Source organism: Triticum aestivum, chromosome 5D (assembly GCF_018294505.1).
Source record: "Triticum aestivum cultivar Chinese Spring chromosome 5D, IWGSC CS RefSeq v2.1, whole genome shotgun sequence".
In the NCBI taxonomy this organism is placed as follows: Eukaryota; Viridiplantae; Streptophyta; class Magnoliopsida; order Poales; family Poaceae; genus Triticum; species Triticum aestivum.
This window is the reverse complement of record NC_057808.1, coordinates 95,350,034-95,369,874: the sequence shown is the minus strand read 5'-3', so window position 1 is coordinate 95,369,874 and position 19,841 is coordinate 95,350,034. Positions and strand designations below refer to the sequence as shown.

Genomic DNA, 19,841 nt, shown 5'->3' with positions numbered 1-19,841 from the left:
ACCAAATTTCCCACATTCGGCCATCACCTCCGCCATGAAGACCACACCAGGAGAACCAAACCTCACCAGATCGACTGATCCAAGAGGAAACCATGCCGGAAGCTCGCCGACTCCGCCACATAGGACCTCGTTGGGATGGGGATCGAACTCCAACAACCTTATTCCACCACGACGCCAGCACCACCACCTCGCTAGCACCGCCGGAGACCACCACCCTACTATCTACACGCGTCATGCACGAATCCAAGCCCCCCCCCCCCCCTACTCTCCGGCCGCAGCCGGAGAGGGAGGAGACTGTCGATCCGGCCGTCAGCGGAGTGAGGAACTTCCTTTTCGCGTTTCCTAACTGTCGCACAACATATACATGATTTGAAAGTATGTAAATAGATGATGCTATTTTACTTTACCAATGAAAACTAGAGAATTCTTCTTGCACATTTTAAAAACAAATCATCTGATTTGGACGCGTTTGGAGAAAAAAAAATCTCGACGGATTTCGACACGTATTGGTTTGATAGAGACAGTATAAAAATTTACATAAAAAAATACTAGAGACAAAGCAGGATATAAAAAGAGAGTAGCCATGCATGTTTGGTGCTGCTGCATGGCTTATTGGATTCAGCAAGATTTTGTCATGATGGGGGAGCTGCGTGCATGGGCAAGGCCTGCTTGATAGACTAAAATTAGACCCTGCGCCATCTCCTCTCTCGGGCAGCGCAGCAGGCCGTCGATTCGGTGGATACCTGTGCGTAATTACCACGACGACAAGGGAGAGCTAGGCTGCATTTTTTCTGTTTTGCGCGCTCCCCCTTCTTGGATGGAGTTTGGTTGTCCCTGTAGTGCATCTTCTTGGTTCTCTTCCTAACCGACAGACGAATGCAGAAAATAAATTCCATGTGCAAAATTATTGTCCGTAGTGTTTGGATTAGATCCTTTATCTACACCATTCAGTTTTTGTTTGTTTTGCCAATGGCATTCCTCTTCCTATTAGCATGTTCCATTTCTGCGATGAAAGTTTGAACATCGAGCGAGGAGTACATGCTTTGTCCAGCAAGATCCCGTTTTGAGCTAGGCTCCTTGGATTCAAAGGATTTTTGTAGAAATTCTGGAGGATTACAGTCCTTTGGATTTTTTTATGCTGGTTGTTTATTCATACTATATTCCATAGAAAGAAGAACCTATTTTATGGGATTTTCCTTAAAATTTTCTTTATACTATATTTCATATACATGTCAGCATCCACTCAAACCACTTTAAAAGAATGCTTTGTTTTTCCTACGATGTAATCAAACGAATCAAAATCCCGTAAGATTGAGATGCACATGACATGTCATTCCTACGTTTTTTTCCCCGCCTTTTAAGAATCCCACGAAGACCCTTAGAGTACCTCCAATCAAATCCCTCACCTTGTTCCTGTATGTCAGGACGGATAACCCGAACATTGCCTGAACATGAGAGAGAGAAATATGATAATACTTTCTCGGAAAGGGAACACGACTCGACCCAGACGGTCCGCGGCCGCGCCTCCCCTCCTTCCCCGCGCGCGTCCCCCTCCCATCTCCTCCTCCCTGCCGCCGTCGCCGGCGCCCGCCTCGGGCCTGGCCCGGGCGATGTTGGTGGCGGCGGCCCCCGGCCCTTCCCCGTCTAGGGTTTCTCCGGCGCGGGACGGAGCGGCTCCGGGCGGTGTCTTCAGGCGGCGGCCCCCGGCCCTTCCCCGTCTAGGGTTTCTCCGGCGCGGGACGGAGCGACTCCGGGCGGTGTCTTCAGGCGGCGGCGGTCCTGCCCGGCGGCGGGGTGTCCTGTCGCAGGCGGGGGCGGACTCTGGGCAGCGGCGGCGCCGCGGGCTGGCGGCGCCGCGGGCTGGCGGTGCCCGCCCGGCCCAGATCTGGGCCCTTCGGGCTCCATCTGGGTCGGGGCGGGTCGGCGACAGGCATGGCGTTGGCGTGGCCTTCAGGAGGCGGTGGTGAGCGGCGATGATCGGCTGGTTGCTGGCGGCGTCGACGCCAGCTTGCTGCGGAGTGGCCGGCGGGGCTTAGCGGGCCCGTTTCGGGCCTGGCCGGGCCAAGGGTGGCCTCGTATGCCCCGCTGCCGTGTCCGGACGGCTACCGCGACGGTGCCGGAGGCGCGGGCCTCCCGCACGACGGCGGTGGAGGTGGTTCCCTCCCGCTCGGCCTTGATGCTGCTGCTCCCGTTGCTCGGATCTTCTCTCCGGTCTTCTTGGCCTCGTGGTGATGTTCGCAGCGAGACGGTGTTGGTGACGGCGCAACCGTGATGGCGCATAGTTGGGCGGTGGTTTGGATGGTTGGCTCCGATTGGCTGGTGGGGTTTGGCGTGCGGGAGAAATCCTTGCCGGTTCGTCTGGCTCCGATGCGGTGACACCGGCGGGTGCTACCATCCCTTCTTGGAGGGTGTCGGGAGTAGCTATCCCCCACCTCCCTCCGCGTACTGGGGGAAACCCTAGGACTTGTCCGGGCAGCAGCGTCGTCGGTGTCGCATGCCTTCTTGGAGGTGCTGCTTAGTTCGCGGTAGATCGGAGCCTCGGGCTGTGGTGGTTTGGTTCCGGAGGGCGCAGCGGTCGCGGGTCTTCTGCGCTTTGTCGAGCTGCCGCTGTTGGCATTTCTTCTTCTTCTTCTTTTTCTTTGGGCTTGTTGTGCTGCTCGCCCCAGCATTGCGATCTGTACAATGGTGGTTTGCTTTGGAATACAAAGCGGGGGAAACCCTTTTTGGTAACATGAGAGAGAAAGACAAAGTCTACAGATACAGACCCTTCTTTCCTATATGCTCGGGATGTCTTCAAAACCCTAAAACCCAACTCATGTATAGGAAGGATATGAGGGTGCTCGGGTATGTCCGGGCAATCCGCCACGTCTGACAATGAGGTGCCAAAGTCAATTGGAGATGTTCTTAGTTGTTATTTTTGCATAGACCCTGATTTGTTATTCATTTGAAGATGTCCTTGGAGCATCTCTAGAAGATCCCTATCTTAAAAGTCCAAAACTTATTCTATATCCCAAAAATTCAAAATAAATTAGGTGATTAATCATTTGCTCAGTTGGCAGACCCCTTAAATCTTAATCCGGTAAGAAGTTTGTTTTCCTAATTCATCCAATCGTTTTCAACTTATCACAACATATTGGTTTAATACTTAATAATTCAAGTATACACAATTCAAATGCATAGCAAACTCAATGTTCTCAAACATCACCATGCAAATTCAAAGACAACAGGATGTTCAAATGAACTAAGAATCCAAATAAATGTGATAAAAGCACGAGAATAAAGTGCTATGATCGTGCCAACTGTGTTGAATAAGATCTTATTGAAGTTGGTTTTGGTCTTGATGGTTCTCGGTCCTTCGGTGTGCATGGAGGAACGCTTCAATCATGTTGGGGTTATGTTCATCTCCACCAGATGCCCATTGAAGCGATACCAATAGTCACGTGGGTCTTTTCTAACATCCTCGATGATCATGTTGCGCAAGATAACACATGCTTTCATGATCTTCCATAAGGTATCGGGGTTCCAATACTCGGCAGGGTCACAGACAATTGTAAAGTGTCGTTGAAGCACACTAGAATCTCTCTCAACATCCTTTCTAGTATATTCTTGCATACTTGCAAAGTGAGATTTCTTGATACTTTAGGACGGTGGATTTTCTTCACAAATGTGGCTCATGGGGGATAAATATTGTCAGTTATGTAATATCACATGTTGTACTCATTGTCATTGACAACATAGTTGCAAGGTGGATTGTCACCGGCAACAAGCCTTGCAAAAAGAGGAGACCGCGAGAGGACATTGAGATCGTTGTGAGAGCCGGGCATCCCAAAACATGCATGCCAAATCCACAGATCATGGGATGCAACTGCCTCAAGAATGATGGTTGGATCATGACAATGCCCTCTGTACTAACCTTGTCATGCTACATGGGAATTCTTCCATGTCCAACGGAGCAATCAATTGATCCACGCATCCCGAGCCAACCTCTCTCTTCATTTTCTGCCATGAGCCTCTTGGTATCTTCATCAATGGGACCCCTCAGGTACTTTGATACATATCTCGATCACACCTTCGCCAAATCGTCTCACACCTTCTAGGATGAGATCTTACCCAATGCGATCATAGTCATTAATGGCAGCGACTGGGCATTCATAAGCAAGAACTTGCACGACTGATGTAATCTTCAAGAATGAACGTACACTTGCTGCTCCCGGTGCATTCGTTATCAGTTGAACGAAGGATCATGTTTCTCCACAACTTATGTAATGGTGTTGAAAATATCTTGGTACATTTGGAGTCGGTGCTAGAAATAGTGAGGGGGGATATATTGCATTCTGCGCGATGTAATCCCTCGTTTTGATGACTGATGATTCCATCTCAAAGAAATGTCCTTCGACCAAACCGAGAACCAAGTCCGGACCACCTGAAATCATCCTCCACAAACACCACGACAACCGCCAGCTCAAAGTGATCATCTTCTTCCTCCTCCTACGATGAATCGTTGAAAACCATGTCCCATAACATCTTTGTCTGCACAATTCGAGACCTTTCTTTGATTGAAACATAAAAATAAATAAATAAAGGCCATAGAGGCATGTTGACAAAATACCTTGTGGGCGGACGAGTCCAGAGTCACTACGACTAGTGATGGAGCTCGGGCTAAGGCCGAATGAGGGCAGAGGACAACGAGTACACTGCCTAGAAGTTTGCATAGGCGATTCCGGGGCATGGATGCGACAAACACAAGTGCGATGTTGGGGCGACGATGGGGGTGGCAGTCTTCTTTGCTGGTTCCAGCATTGTTGAACATCTATGAGTTGCGTTTGACCTTTCTATGCAGTATCCAAGGTCGGCCGGTTTGATTCAGAATGAAAACGCACCTCCCAAGCCACGGGACGGAGCTATGAAACGACGATGTCGTCGACGGTGAAAAAACGGATTCTGGTGTCGGCGAGCGAGGAGAAGGTGTAGGTGAGGACAGCATGCCTGCGGGATTGTCGCGTGAAATGGTTCCGGCCCCGATGGGTGGACAACGCTAATGGGGTTGGCAGGTCGGGGCTGAGAGGAAGGTCGGACGTCCGCCTAATTTTTACCGAGAAGTTGTGTCTTTGTACTAAATTTAGTTGAGACGACCGCATTTTGGGGATAGAAGACTATCTTTTAGGGATTACTGGCTTGAGTGATATGCTAGCTAGGCCTAAAGGAGAACTACTTAAAAAGATTTTATTTTGATTTTCCCATCCTCGTGGCCTTTCTATCTTTCTAATCTAATTTGAAATTGGATCAAAAGAAAGCGGTTAGAATTTACTTCCTGCAACCCTTGAAACATCAAATTATCTTCAAATATAACTTTTGGGTTCTGTTAGAGGAGAAAGGTGCACAAGCCATCAACTATTGGTGTTGAGTTTGCACAAAACATCACATATTTGGCGTAATCCGCTGGAACAATGTCTAATCCAACGTTAAGATACGCTGATGTGATTTTTGATGGGTGGGTCCCGCTTGTATATGCACGCCGTGACAAACAAAACCGGTGACATCTGACCAACCAAAACTGTCAATATCTCTCAAACCTTTGGTCCGTTTAAGCTATTTTTTAGCTTAGTATTGAGTACGATTTCTTGGATTTTTTTCATATTTATCAAAAAATGATGATTTTATAAACAATAAATTGAGCAAGCTAACTAAAATTGAGATTTCCTAGATCGGTGTTAGATACATTTATGGTCTTAATATAGTTTTTTGCACATTTTTTTTGAAAATGTTAAGTTTTGAACTGAAATTTGAATGAAATGCCAAACTTCCATTTTCTACAAAACCGTTGGTCAAATGAGCTGCGATTCTCCCAGAGTAGTACTTCATACATGTGTGATTTACTCAATATTTTTTTTTGCATTTGGGTTGAAAACTATTGAATTTTGAGTCAAAAATTTAAATAGGCCAATTAAACTTGCAATGGAAAACCCTTGATTTGACCTGCTGACTGATGTGGCCATTTTCTTTTGCCATATTTACACTTACAAACGGGACTCACCTGTCGGAAATCACATCAACGTACCTTAACGCTAGATTAGACCTAGCTGTAACAAATTACATCAATAGTTGATGTTCTACATAACAAACCCATAGAGTAGATGTTCTTACCAAATCGGCATCAACAGTGGGTGGTTTGAGCAATTTGCTCTCTGTTAGAGATTATGGTGCTGTTATCCCGCGGAAAAAGCAGCGACGGTGACCAAAGTCGGCCCGTGCACTGCATGCATGTGTACCTAGTGAGAGTCTGACAGAGGGTTCGAGCATGAGCAGCAGTGCAGCACTGGCACCTGACGATCCCATATCTTTCATTCATTAAATTCGTCTACAGTGTCGTGTAACAGCATGCACTGTTGCTGACTCGCGAGCAGCAGTAAATCCTCGGCCGCCCACGGCCCACCGCACCCAACCAAAAACATTGATCAATTTCCGCCCGATATACGATTCCACTACTGTAGAGCGTGCGTACTCTACTGTCTAATCCGAAAACAACGGAAGGTCGGTCGATGCTCCGAGCCAAACACGATTTTTTTGTTTCCCGGACTCCGAACCGATCGTCCGTGCGCAGCGCAGCGCAGCGCAGGAGGAGAAAAGCGATGACGCCGTGCTGCACTGTAGCCTCCAATCTTTTCCTTTTCCTGCCGACCACCACCACCTGCCTTTGAAGTCGAGCCCCCTCCCTCCTCCGATCCACACGTGGGGGTATATACTGGTACGTGTATATACGATACCACCACCACCACCACCACCTCGGCGACTTCGCTCCTGCCGGCCCGGCCATCTCCATCCACCCTCCGCCCCGCTCCGGCCGGCCACCTTGCCGCCGCCGCCGCCCGTCCCCTCCTTGTGATGCTTCGGTACCCGCCTCTCTCTCTCTCTCCCCCGTCTCGCCCTGCTCGCTCTTCTCGCGAGGATTGTTTTTTTTTTTGTTTCTGTTTCCGGGAGCTCGGAGGGGATCCTTGGTGTTCTTGGCGGGGGAGGAGGCGGCCTTGCTTGCTCTGGATCGACCGCGAAATCTTTCCCCCCTTGCTTCTGCTTACTTGGCGTTTTTTTGCCGGCGGGATTGGTTTGTCGGTAGAGCACACACAACTACGAGCGCTTCTTCTGCTTATCCACCAATGCCGCAGCTGTGTTGTCGATTTCTGCTTGGATTCAGCCTGGGTTACTTTCACGCAAACCATCTCTTGTTTCCCTCTGCTGCTCATAAATAGGCCGCTCCCTTTTGATCGAGCTGCTGCCTGCCCTGTCTCCAGAAAACAGGAAATGGAAAAAAAAAGGAAAAGAAATGCCCCTGCATTTGACCAATTTGTCCGCTCTCTGTCTCCGATTCATCCGGGCTTTTTCCTCTGTGCTGTCATTTGATTTATGGGATAATTAGTCTTCGCAGACGTGAATCCACCTCCTTCAGGTTCTTGCTGGCCACTATATTTGATTTCCTCCCCTTTCATTTCCTTTCGGAAAGAAGAAAACAAGTTCTTGGCTAAGTAGCAAGATCCAGCTCCGTTGCTAGTTTCAATCCGACTATTTTAATTCCCACTCCACTCTGGGTTTCTGTGTTCGTCGCCGATTAAAAAAGCTTTAAAAAATCCTTCGTTGGTGGCCGTGGAGTCAACTTGTCGAGCTGAGAAGTTCAACCAGCAATAAAGCTCGGCAGAATCTTCACACTTTGTTTATTCTTTTACCTGGAGCGCTCCTGGTTGTTTCCAGTACAACCATCTTCTTATTTAGTATAGCATTTCCATTGATTCAAATCAATTCTATAGCTGTGATGATGCGCCGACCGACCAACTGTTGATTTGCGGTTTTATTATGAGCATACATGTCTTTCCACTTTTGAACGGTCAATAAATGGATTTGTGCGCAGGCTGTCGCAAGGAGGCGGAGTGCTGCGCCGGTGATTACTAGTAGGCATCACATCTCCGGCCTCATTTGCCCTCTTCATCACCAGGTATTTCCAGCTCCATCCATGTAGCCGTTCAAGAAATTTTCTAGTGTTATCTTGATTGATCTGTCTGCCTTCTATTGTCATGGTAAGCCGTTCATGGTTTCATTGTCTGCTTTGGTCCCTGCATCTTGTTCTTAGATCAATGCATGCCCCCTCATTGCCGGTTTCATTATATTAAGTTCTAAATTAAGCACCCTCGAGATCTTCAGTAGGAGGGGGGGGGCCTGTTCTTTTTATCCGTTTATTTTATCATCAAAGATTTAGAGAGCCATAAAATGGATGTGTCTTGCCATCTTCTTTCTTTTTATCAAATTTGTACTGTAGTTGGTTGTTTTTCATACAGCTGCATGAATTAGGCAACCAACTTTCAGATGTACTACAAGCAATCTAGGGTAGGCACACAAGTAATCTCCACACTGTGAAGAACAAGCTAGCTGATCTCTGTTGAGCCTTTTTCTTCTGCAGCTTCTTGGAAGTCTACATTTTGGTCAGACCCTTTGAAGAAGAAATCCTCTCACAACTACTACCATGGGTGCCTGCGTGTCTTCAAGCAGGAGGCGGAGACCGCAGAGATTGCGCTGCACATATCGCCGTGGAAAGGTTTTGAGAAACACGCCTACCATACGCGCCAGTGATGTGGGGACCTGTGCTGCTTCTGGAGAAGTTGTCCATGTGGAGACTTCCGCGGCCACTCGCAGGAAATCTGATGGCTCGAATGTGACATTCCACCTTACACAGCTGCAGTGGCATCATAGCGAGCTAGACTCGGAAAATGGAAGCGGTAATCAGAATTTTCATTTTACTTTCATACGTTTTAGGATCCAAAGTCTTTACATTTCACATTTAGGATCAAAAGTCCTTAAATTTTGTTCCTATTGTTCCAGTTGTATGTCAGGAAGAAGCATGGTTCGATTCTGTCAGCATTTTGGGTTCTGATTCTGATGAAGACTTCAGCAGTGTCAACGGAGGTATCGTCTTTTCTCTAGACAGATTTCATTCGCACTAGGCATATGCATTGGTCATATATATTTATTTATGCACAATCCTTTCTTGCAGACTTTCCTGCCATGTCGGGCGCTGGAAGGACACACTTAGTGCAGTGTGAAGATGCTTCATGTATTGCTGATTGCATCCAGAAGTTCGAGAAGTTTTTTGACAGTTCATGTGTTGCTCAAGCTGTTGAACAGTACCTAACAAGAGATGCACACTGTATGGATAAATCAAGCCAATCCGGTGTTCAGGAAGCAGAGAGGCTTAAAATTGCAAGTTCGGAAACATCTGATATCTCTGGTGCAAAGGTGGAGGAAGCAAAGACAAAAAATGATGGCGTAAAAATGCTGACAAAACTTCGAAGAGGTGACGAGGCATGCAATAATTTGAAGTCTTTCAAAGATGGAGAAAAATCTCATGAAAGTATCTTCAAAAGTTTGACACCAGTGTGCACGCCTCGTCATGCTAATAAGGTTCAGCCGTTGGGAGTGGCGAGCCCACGGGGCCAAAAGAAGAAGTCAGGAGTTGTCAGGCTCTCTTTCACGAGGACATCTTTTGATGGGGAGCAAACTACTGAAATATGTGAGTTCTTCTCTGATGTATTTTACCTTTTTTTACATTAGAGGCAGTTTTCAGAAATATGGTTGATGTTGAATCTCTATCCGCAGGCTCTAGGAGGTACTTGATTCGTCCAAGAGCCGGGCTATTGATTCCTCAAGCGAGCGAGAAAATATCAGAAGGTTGTTGGTCCATTCTTGAGCCTTCGATCTTCAAGCTACGCGGAGACAGCTTTTTCAGGTAAGAGTTGGTACACCCTTTGCTTGTCTTGTTTTGTGTTTTTCTAGTACATGAACTTGGTTTTAATTTGTATAACTTTCATGTAGAGACAAAAAGAAGGCAGCTGCCCCAGGAAGTTCTCCATATACTCCAATCGGCGTGGACATGTTCATGTCACCAAGGAAAATACATCACATTGCCCAGCATATTGAGCTACCATCTATAAGGCCAAGTGAGAAAGTTCCTTCTTTACTTATCGTAAATATTCAGGTATGATAGTCAGAACTCGCTGGTTTCCCCTAAACTTTTAGGATGCTTGATTACTAATGCGTATGTATTTTGCACCCAGATGCCTACATATCCGACTGCTATCTTCCTTGGTGACAGCGACGGGGAAGGGATTAACCTAGTGTTGTATTTCAAACTGAACGACAACTTTGAGAAAGACATTTCTCCTCACTTCTATGAGAGTATCAAGGTAAAATTTCTCTCACGTCAGGCGCCGTCTTTGTTCGCAGACAACTGATGCTTGATAATCCTGATGACCTGGACTGATATGCCCTGAATCTCTGTCTTCTGTCTTATTTACAGAGACTTGTAAGCGATGAGGTAGAAAAGGTCAAAGGGTTTCCATTAGACTCAACTGTTCCTTACAGGGAAAGATTGAAAATATTGACTGGGTTGGTTAACCCAGATGATATGAATCTGAGTTCTGCGGAGAGGAAACTTGTGCAGGCTTATAATGAAAAGCCAGTTCTGTCACGGCCTCAACACAACTTCTATGTGGTGCGTGACATTTTCTTGATGCATGCCATCTTTTTAGTTTTTTCTAGCATCTCCACTCCTATATAACATATGGGTTTAATACATACAGGGACCAAATTACTTGGAGATAGACCTAGATGTGCACCGGTTTAGCTTCATATCGAGGAAAGGGCTCGAAGCTTTCCGGGAACGGCTGAAACATGGTGTAATCGATCTGGGTCTGACTATACAGGTAGCATGATAACCCATTCTTCTTGATAAGTTGCTAGGGGGGATATAACTTGTCGATGAACTGAACATGTTGAGCGTGTGTCATGCAGGCCCAGAAGCAGGAAGAACTCCCTGAGAGTGTCCTGTGCAGTGTAAGGCTAAACCGGCTTGATTTCGTCGATCATGGACAAATACCAACACTCCTTCCTTGCGACGACGACTGACACGTGACCTGGGTGTGCTAAGTTAAACCTGAAGTCTCAGTCAGGACCTCAAAACCATTTCCAGGTGCTCACAAGTTCTGACCCTTGAGGATTGATGACCTTCCCTTTGCTATGTGTGCTTGGAAGGGTTGCGCTGCTCTGCAAGATGAACGGTCCTGCCGCAACCCACAATGTTGTTATGTAAAAACATGCGTATATAGTCATGTTCATTAACAATCTGGATATGTGGGTCAACTTCGAATCTGTGAACCCCGCGAATCAGGAGTTGATGATGCTATCTGGACAGCCTTATTGGTTTATTTATTCAATTTATCTCTTCTCTATCTTCTAATATCATATTGTATGTACATTATTTGTTATGAGGCTATATGCCAACCTCCATCAACATCTCATTCTGAAACTAGTTCTGGACGTAGCTATCATCAATATATATATCTGAGTTTTTGTAATCCAAATCTTGAAGATTTGATGCTAAAATGCTAGTATAACTGACACCAGTTATCTCAAACTAGAATCCAACGGGAGTTGTTTTAAGGGGAAAAAATAGTGTGGCTGTCTTTTTATTTTTGAGGGAAAAATAGTGTAGCTGTCTTTCCACCAAAACTGACGATGCCATGAATCCGCGGTATCCAGGGCACCAGAAATCGGCCCACCAGACCTAGTAAAGCCCTCGCCTCCCCAGGCCATGCCTTCTACCCAGCCCATGGCCTCCACCAAAGGAAGAATTCGGCTTGCCGTTAAGACACGCCGAACCATAGATCCATGACTCTTCAATTGCCTTAGCCGACTAGGAAACTTGTAACCCTAGATCTCGTCTTCCTTTATAAGGCGAGGTCGAGCTAGTCGTTAGGTATCTTACATCTCATAGTTTCACTCCCTCGATACACATACGAACATCTGTGTACATTGTGCTTGTGCACCCTATGAACAATCACTAGGGTTTTACCATCACCATGAGGGCCTGAACCGGGGTAAACTTTGCCTCTGGGTTTGCCAACTCGGTCATCCGAATGTTGCGGTACCCTATCGAGGGATCTGTTAGATTCCAATCTGACAATGGCACTCCAGCCTCCAGGCGTGGGGTGCAATTGTTGGAAACAAGATTCATATGGGATCTAGCATAATTTGTTGCGTCTATGCTCAGGGCCGGATCTTTGTATTTAGGCGTCATGAGCTTCATCGCTGACTCGACGGGGTGAGTCAGCCTTTCCCCTCCCCTTGTCGAAGGCCAGGTTCACATCTTTGGGAATTTGGAGTTCGTCATCGACTAGCGCGATGAGACCCATGTTCACGATCTGACACCTCCAACTTTGTTGAAGGCCTAGTCAAGGAGTCGACGAAAATCTTCAACTTCCCATCCACCTCTCACTTCGTCGAAACGGTGGAGTCGCTTCACCAGATCTTGGGTGAGGAAGAGTCCGACGAGGACAAAGGCTTGAGCAGCTGCTCGGAGGCACTCCTAACAGCCGGCTTGGCAGTGGTCCCGACATTGGTCTACATGGTGGACCCCAACAACGCCATGCAAACACCGTTGACACAGAGGAGGACGACGACTTCGACATCATGACAACGGCGACCAACTCGAACGTCTTGTGCACGCCAGGCACAAAGATGAAATTGATAGTTTTTTTAGTTTTGAAACATATTTGAATTTTGGGAAAAAAAATTAAAGTTTGCGATCACTTTTAAAATTTGGAGCATTTTTGAAATCATAGAACTTTAAAAAAATTATAGTTTGAAATTTGAAACATTTTTAAAATGCATTAACATTTTTGGAACTCGATTTTTTTTGAAAATTCATGAACATTTCTGAAATAAAAATTAATAAGCTCGTTTTTTTGAAATATTGAACATTTTATGGAGTTTAAAAAAGCAAAAGAAAAAGAAAAATATAAAACAAATTGAGGAAAAAAGAGAAAGAACACATGGGCTAGCCCAAATTGCGCCGGGGGGGGGGGGGCACTTTTGACCATTATCCGATAGTCTGTCGCATAGTGGCCCATCTCATCTGTGGCGTCGAAGGAGCTGGCAGGACAAAATCTCCCAGGCCAAAGCCCACCATTGATGAAGAATATAAAGGGCCAGGAACTTGTCCCCTGGAAACGCACGCACGCACGCAGTCGGCACTCAGATCGCCCCTGTTTCTTCGTTCTGCCGCCGCCGACGCTTTCGATCAGACATGCCCATGCCCTATCTGGCTACTTGCCTGTATCGATTCCAGTTGATCCAAGAATCGAGGAAGAAGGGGGTGGCGATCCAGAGACAACAGCTGCACGGGCGCGTGGCCGGCCGGTTAGGATGAGCGGCGAAGAGGCAAGGAAGAAAGGTTAGTTTACTCCAAAGACCAGTCATGCAGATTAAATCTGTGACTTCTAAATTATGGATGTAGAATTGTAAGAAAATACAAACAACCAAAACTAATTAGGAAATTTCAGTTTGTTCACATGCATGTGGTTGTGTGTGTAATATGAACAGAAAGAGAGCCAGATCAATTCATAATTTTTGCAAGCCAATCGATTCAAGCTATCAGCCGTGCGAACATGATGCTAATACAAATATATAAACGATGTCGCAAGCTAGCAAAGATGACAGCCTTAATCCTACTAAAGTTAATGCCCAAGTTGATCATGATGTTCAAATTTGGCAACACCCTCCTGGAAAGCAAGATGGTGTAGGTGTTTTTGTATATTTGAGGGCCCCTATCAACTAATCTTGGAAGAGTATGAATTTACTAGAACATGTGCTGACTGTCGTCGATTCAAATGAGGAACCAACGCAACACCACAAATCCAATTGGGAATGTGGTCAAGAATGGAGCCAAAACTTTGGAGGGAGGGGGGAACTAGGAGCAAATGTGGTCAAGAATGGAGCCAAAACTTTGGAGGGAGGGGGGAACTAGGAGCATTACGACTACGAAGATCAACAGTCTCGGATATCTTTTCAGAATTGAACTTCTGCTAGTACATTCTCTATATAGACTATGATGCAATGGCGAAGAAAAGTGTCCCCTATTTTAGTTAGAAGTCGTGTCTTCACAAGTTTCATAGTAGAAATGGCTTACTCTTTTGTTGAGTTGACACTGAAAAGTTATCACTAATCTTAATGTAGCATCTCAAAATTTGCATTTTGGTATGTTATGATATAGCTATGCATACTTACATGCCATCTTGCATTTGAGTGCCATTTAAATTTGGATTCCCATTTGAAGTCCTTTTGAAGTTTTCATTTGATCCCTTTTCTTCTCCGAGGTAAGACTTTTCCATGTTCTTTGATAATTACAAAATATATGAGTGAAGGAACATGACCCTTCAAAACCAGAGACAAATTTGGATTTTTTTTTTGAAAAAAATAGAAACAAAAAAATTTGAAAATCAAATTCCTATTCTTTTTGGAATTTTCAAAAAATATATTTTAAAAGTATTTAATTTTTCTATGAAAAATAGTTCATATTTTTCTATGTTTTATTTCAAGATTTTCGATATAAATTTTGTATCCTACAAAATTCATTTTCATTTTCTGTTTCTTTCTTTTCCATCGCTGTTTAAAGAAAACGGAAATAGCCCACCTGAGGCCTAGCCTCCCTCACGAGGTCGTCGTCAACCTCACAACTGGGCGTTTCAGATCGCCACCACAAGCCATGGCTGCGTGATCCGCGCGCCACGGGCCCCCCTTTCCTTCCTCCCCTAGCCGTAGGAAGCTTCCTCCACGCCCCGCACCTTACTTCCCCGCCTCCCCGCACCTTTATGGCCATCAAGGCCGAGATCTTCGCCCGCCGGAAATTTGGTAACGGACGGATTTTTCTCGGCTTATCGTCGCGCCCTCGGCCCTCCCCGCCCCTATATAAAGCCCCCCGAGGTCCCACTCATTCCCCTCGACCGATTTCCCCCTCGGGAGCCCCCATTCCCCTACCCTACGGTCTGCAAGAACTCGTCGGAGTTCGAAAACTCTGGCGGCTTCTCCATCGCCAAGGCTCGGTTGGCCTGCCTCGGCCTCCCCTGAAGTTGCTGCGACACCCTCTTCCCCGTCCCATGCTCGCCTTCCTCCTGGAATCACTACATCATCAGATCCAATTTCGTTTCCGCCATCTTCCAACTCCTGCAACTAACCCCGGTGAGCTCCACTAAAATCTCGTAATTCAATTTTTAGAAAAATAGCCAATCTTAAAAAATCGTACCTCCTAATCTACTGATCCAAATGGAGTGATTCCAATTGCTACAGTAATAAAATCGTGTAGTTTCTATTGGATCCAAAAGTTCTATGTTTGAACCTTTTAAATACAGATTTGTTTCAAACACCCATTTGAGCATAACTTTTATTTAAAAATAGGTTTTCAAGTGATTCTTTTTGCCACTATTTTATATATGTTTTATTTATCCAGAGGAGTAATAAAAATAATTTTTGAAGACTATTTTAGATCTATTTTGATCAGTTTCAAATCTGAACCTGTTAGGCTTGTTTTAATGAGAAGAAAATTATTTTCTTTTATTTTCAAGTTATTTTTTTAAACTTTAATTTAATTACACTAAAGTTTTTGTTAGATAACAGTAATAAATTTTTATAATTAATTAAAATTAGTTTTGTTCAATTCTAAGTTGAATCTTGTTTGCCATAACTTTGGATCTACAAAAGCTTTTCAATTGATTCTTTTTGCTAATTAAATTTGTAGTAAAATACATTTTATTAATCTAATAATATTAAGTTTTATCTTTCGTTAAACTTTTATTTTAATCAGAAAACTATTTATGTTTTTGTTTGATTAGAATTTAAGTTTTACCTAAGTTTTGTAAAATTTCTTTTAATTTTTCTTTGTTTTTTCTTCTGGATTTCTTTATTGTTTTCCTGTTATTTTACTCGTTGAATTCCTTTCATTGTTAGTATGATTGCTTATGCATGTCATTGTTTGCTTCGTTAGATTATCCGGAGTGCGAAGCTTGCTACTATCAGTCGTTAGAGTTTGAAGGACATCACCAAGTCAAGTCACATTTGATCATATGTTTGGTAATATTCATGATTTTATTGCATTACATTCAAACTTTCCATCATGCATTAAGTAGATAATATTGAACTTGTTCTTGAGTAGTATTATGAGGTATGAAACCCCACACCCTTGTTACCAATGCCCGGGAAACGATGAATTTATTAAGTTGGTACGCTTTAGTAGACAGGGATTGGTTGAGTGATATATGTGAGTTATGAGTGTGATATAAATTTTGATCAGGACTACAACCTCAAGATTTCAAGACTTTAATATATCTCTGGGTGGAATGGTTGAAGGGCACCCTGGAGTACAAGTGGATTTTCGAGCTGGAGTAGGCCAGTTATGATGACGAAAGTTCCACCCAGACTCAAAGAGGCGGATGGATACTGCAACTACAAGTCAATATGGGCTCTGACTTGGTTGATCTTAGTTGTGACTCTCACCGGACAGTGCTACCAGATGTAGACAAATGGTAGGATTGGATGGGCACTGTCAGTGGCTCAGGGAAACTCTCCGAAAGACCATGTTTTGATCTTTCTGTTCTTAAACAACAGCAGTGCAAGGACGTAAAAGGAGGGATCAAATCTTGTGGGGAAAGTGCACAAAACTCTGTGGAGTATTAAACCAATCAATTAGCCGTGTTCTCGATTATGGACAACTTGAGCCTCTGGAATTGGAACTATCAGGGACTCTCGACACATTTATTATAAAATAATTGGATTTAATTGTAACTGGGTTATGAGAATTTGGTTGGCGGAAATATCTCATTAATGACATTAATTTGTGGTAATTAATTTTCCTCTTGAGTAGGAAAGAATTAGCTTTTATGAAAAAACTTAAACTTAGAGCCGCTACAACCACATTACATATAGTGATACAATTTTTATCTGTTTTCTCTGTAACTTTGCCGACGTATTCAAAATGCTGACGTACGCGGCTGCAACTTATCATGTTGCAGAGGTATTTTCCGGCAGGAGTAAGGTCTACGTTCTCGGTGTTGCTCTTGGAGTCAGATGGACTCATCTACCTTCGTTGCTTCCGCAGTAGTTTTCTCTCATGAGTTGGCCTTTAGCCAATTTATTATTATTGTAATAAAGGTTCGATATGAGATTTTTGATGTAATAAAGCATGTGATTGAACTTTGATATATACATTAATGTATTGTGTGTGCTAACAAGATCCAGGGATATCATAGATGCACAGAGACATTGTGTGTGCTAACACGATCCAGGGATAGCATAGATGCACAGAGACTTACCTTTTTGGGTTGGTTCGCTACAGAGATGGTATCGGAGCACACTCTGATCGTAGGACGTGGCCACTAGGATTAAAAACCATTAGGAAGAAAACTATTTTACTATATGCTTTAATTCTCGTATTCCCATTTGTTCATTTCTAACTTTTCTCCGATTTTAACGTTTTAGATGACTATCACCTATGCCCTAGTCATCATCACGGAGTTTTGCTAGCCCGACGAGACGATGCCCTTCAGAGAGCAACCGGTACAAGTCATCAACGAGCTGAAGATAGCTCTGCCTACCATCATCGGGACCCTCATCAAGATCAGTCTGGAAGACCCACGTTGGAAGATTGAAGTTCACATTCCTGGAAGGAATTTTGGGAAGACCACAGAGCCAATAGACTTCCATTTTATTGCTCCCACTTGGCTCCTCGACAGGAATGTTGCTGCCCACTGTGCACTTGGACGCATCCATGAAGAATATAATGAAGAGCTCTTTGCATTAGATCTTACCATGGTCTCCGCAGAAGACCAGATGGAGAAATCGTCCGCACAAGGAGTGATGACTCCATCATCTCCTACGTCCAAGACCTGGAGGTGCATATCAGGACCCTGCAGTGGCAGATGCACCGAAGCATGAAGAAAGTCAAGCAGATGATTATTCATGAAGTCGAGCTTGAAGATGAATTGAAGGAAGCCCGCTACAAGCATGAGGATGAAGTCAGTGTTCTTCAGGAAAAGGGCGAGGAATTGAAGCTCCAGCATGCCAAAGCAGAAGAGAAGCCTGACAAGGGAGAACACCTCCACAATGGTGACAGTTATGCAGCCTACGTGAGCAACGATGACGATTATGAAGAGAGTACAACTGAAGGAGGCAGACTCATGGACATTTCCTCTGAAGAAGACAGCTAGTTTTGACCACCATGTTATCTTAAATTTTCAACATCGGTCTAGACGATAAACAGAAATTTAAGATAACATGGTGGTCGAAACTAGTTGTCTTCTTCAGAGGAAATGTCAATGACTCCGCCTCCTTTAGTTGTACTCTCTTCATAATCGTCATCGTTGCACACGTAGTCTGCATAACTATCATCATTTTGGAGGTGTTCTCCTTGGTCCAGCTTCTCCTCTGCTTTGGCAAGCTGAAGCTTCAATTCCTCAAGCTTTTCCTGAAGAGCACTGACTTCATCCTCATGATCATAGTGGACTTCCTCCAGTTCATCTTCAAGCTCCACTTCACGAATCATCAGCTGCTTGACCTTCTTCGTGCTGCGGTGCGTCTGTCGCTCCAGGGTCCTGATATGCACCTCCAGGTCTTGGACGTAGGAGATGATGGATTCATCATTCCTTGTGCGGACGATTTCTCCATCTGGCCTTCTGCGGGAGACCATGGTAAGATCTGATGCGAAGAGCTCTTCATTGTATTCTTCACGGATGCGTCCAAGTGCACAGTGAGCGGAAACATTCCTACCGAGGAGCCAGGTGGGAGCAATAAAATGGAAGTTTATTGGCTCTATGGTCTTCCAAAAGTCCTTACAAGAATGTGAATTTCAATCTTCCAGCGTGGGTCTTCCAGAATGATCTTGATGAGGGTTTTGGTGATGGTGGGCAGAGCTATCTTCAGCTCCTTGACGACTTGTACCAGCTGCTTTTCGAAGGGCATCGTCTCGTCCGGCTGGCAAAACTCCGTGATGATGACTGGGGTATAGGTGATAGCCATCTAAAACATTGAGATCGGATAAGAGTTAGAAATGAATAGACGAGAATACGATAATTAAAGCATATAGTAAAATAGTTTCTTTCTAATGGTTTCCAATCCTATTGGTCACGTCGTACGGCCAGCGTGTGCTCTGATAACATTTATGTAGCGACCCGACCCGAAAAGTTCAAGTCTTTATGTATCTTTGCTATCCCTGGATCGTGCTAGCACACACAGTACATCAGTGTATATATCAAAGTTCAATCACATGCTTTATTACATCTAAAATTTCATATCGAGTCTTTATTACAATAATAATAAATTGGCTAAAGGCTAACTCATGAGATATAACTACTGTGGAAGCGACAAAGGTAGATGAGTCCATCCGACTCCAAGGGCAACACCGAGCATAGAACGTAGACCTTACTCCTCGTTGGAAAATATCTTTGCAATATGATAAGTTGCAGTCGTGTAGGTCAACATTTTGAATATGCTGGCAAAATCATAGAGAAAACAGATAAAAATACTATCACTATATGCAATGTGGCTGTGGTGGCTCTAAGTTTAAGTTTTTGCATACAGAGAAAACCGACAAGTCCTCATGATAATTGGCCTACTCCAGCTCACTGGGAATCCACTCGTACTCCAGGGTGCCCTTCAACCATTCGACCTAGAGGTATATTGAATTCTTGGTCTTGAAGTCTTGAAATCTTGAGGTTTTAGTCTTGATCAAAATTTTATATCACACTCACAACTCCATGTATCACTCAACCAATCCCCGTTTACTAGAGCGTAGCAACTTAATAAGTTCATTGTTTCCTGGGCATTGGTAACAGGGGTGTGGGGTTTCCTACTTCATGATACCACTCAAGGACAAGTTCAATATTACCTACTTGATGACATGTTGGAAAGTTTGCATCTAATGCAATAAAATCATGGGTATTGCCAAAAATATGATCAAATGTGACTTGCCTTGGTGA

General features: G+C 44.5%; 1 protein-coding gene and 1 long non-coding RNA gene across 3 annotated transcripts; both read left to right on the top strand.

The window, feature by feature from the left end:
* Positions 1-6,645: 6,645 nt before the first annotated feature.
* On the top strand, positions 6,646-11,329 carry LOC123119652 (uncharacterized). Of its 2 annotated transcripts, none has more exons than XM_044539516.1 (11): positions 6,646-6,890; positions 7,898-7,981; positions 8,444-8,759; positions 8,863-8,946; positions 9,035-9,550; positions 9,637-9,766; positions 9,853-10,015; positions 10,095-10,223; positions 10,337-10,531; positions 10,620-10,742; positions 10,831-11,329. In XM_044539516.1, the coding sequence occupies exons 3-11, from the start codon at positions 8,507-8,509 to the stop codon at positions 10,942-10,944; spliced, it is 1,707 nt and encodes a 568-aa protein (XP_044395451.1). In that variant the 5' UTR covers positions 6,646-6,890; positions 7,898-7,981; positions 8,444-8,506; the 3' UTR covers positions 10,945-11,329. The 2 variants fall into 2 exon arrangements, with proteins under 2 accessions (XP_044395451.1, XP_044395452.1); XM_044539517.1 differs by lacking the exon at positions 6,646-6,890 and adding an exon at positions 7,217-7,441.
* A 1,716-nt stretch (positions 11,330-13,045) lies between these two features.
* On the top strand, positions 13,046-17,083 carry LOC123124425 (uncharacterized). The gene is made up of 3 exons (XR_006461076.1): positions 13,046-13,270; positions 15,857-15,942; positions 16,881-17,083. It is a non-coding gene; the product is annotated as an uncharacterized lncRNA (long non-coding RNA).
* Positions 17,084-19,841: the final 2,758 nt, after the last annotated feature.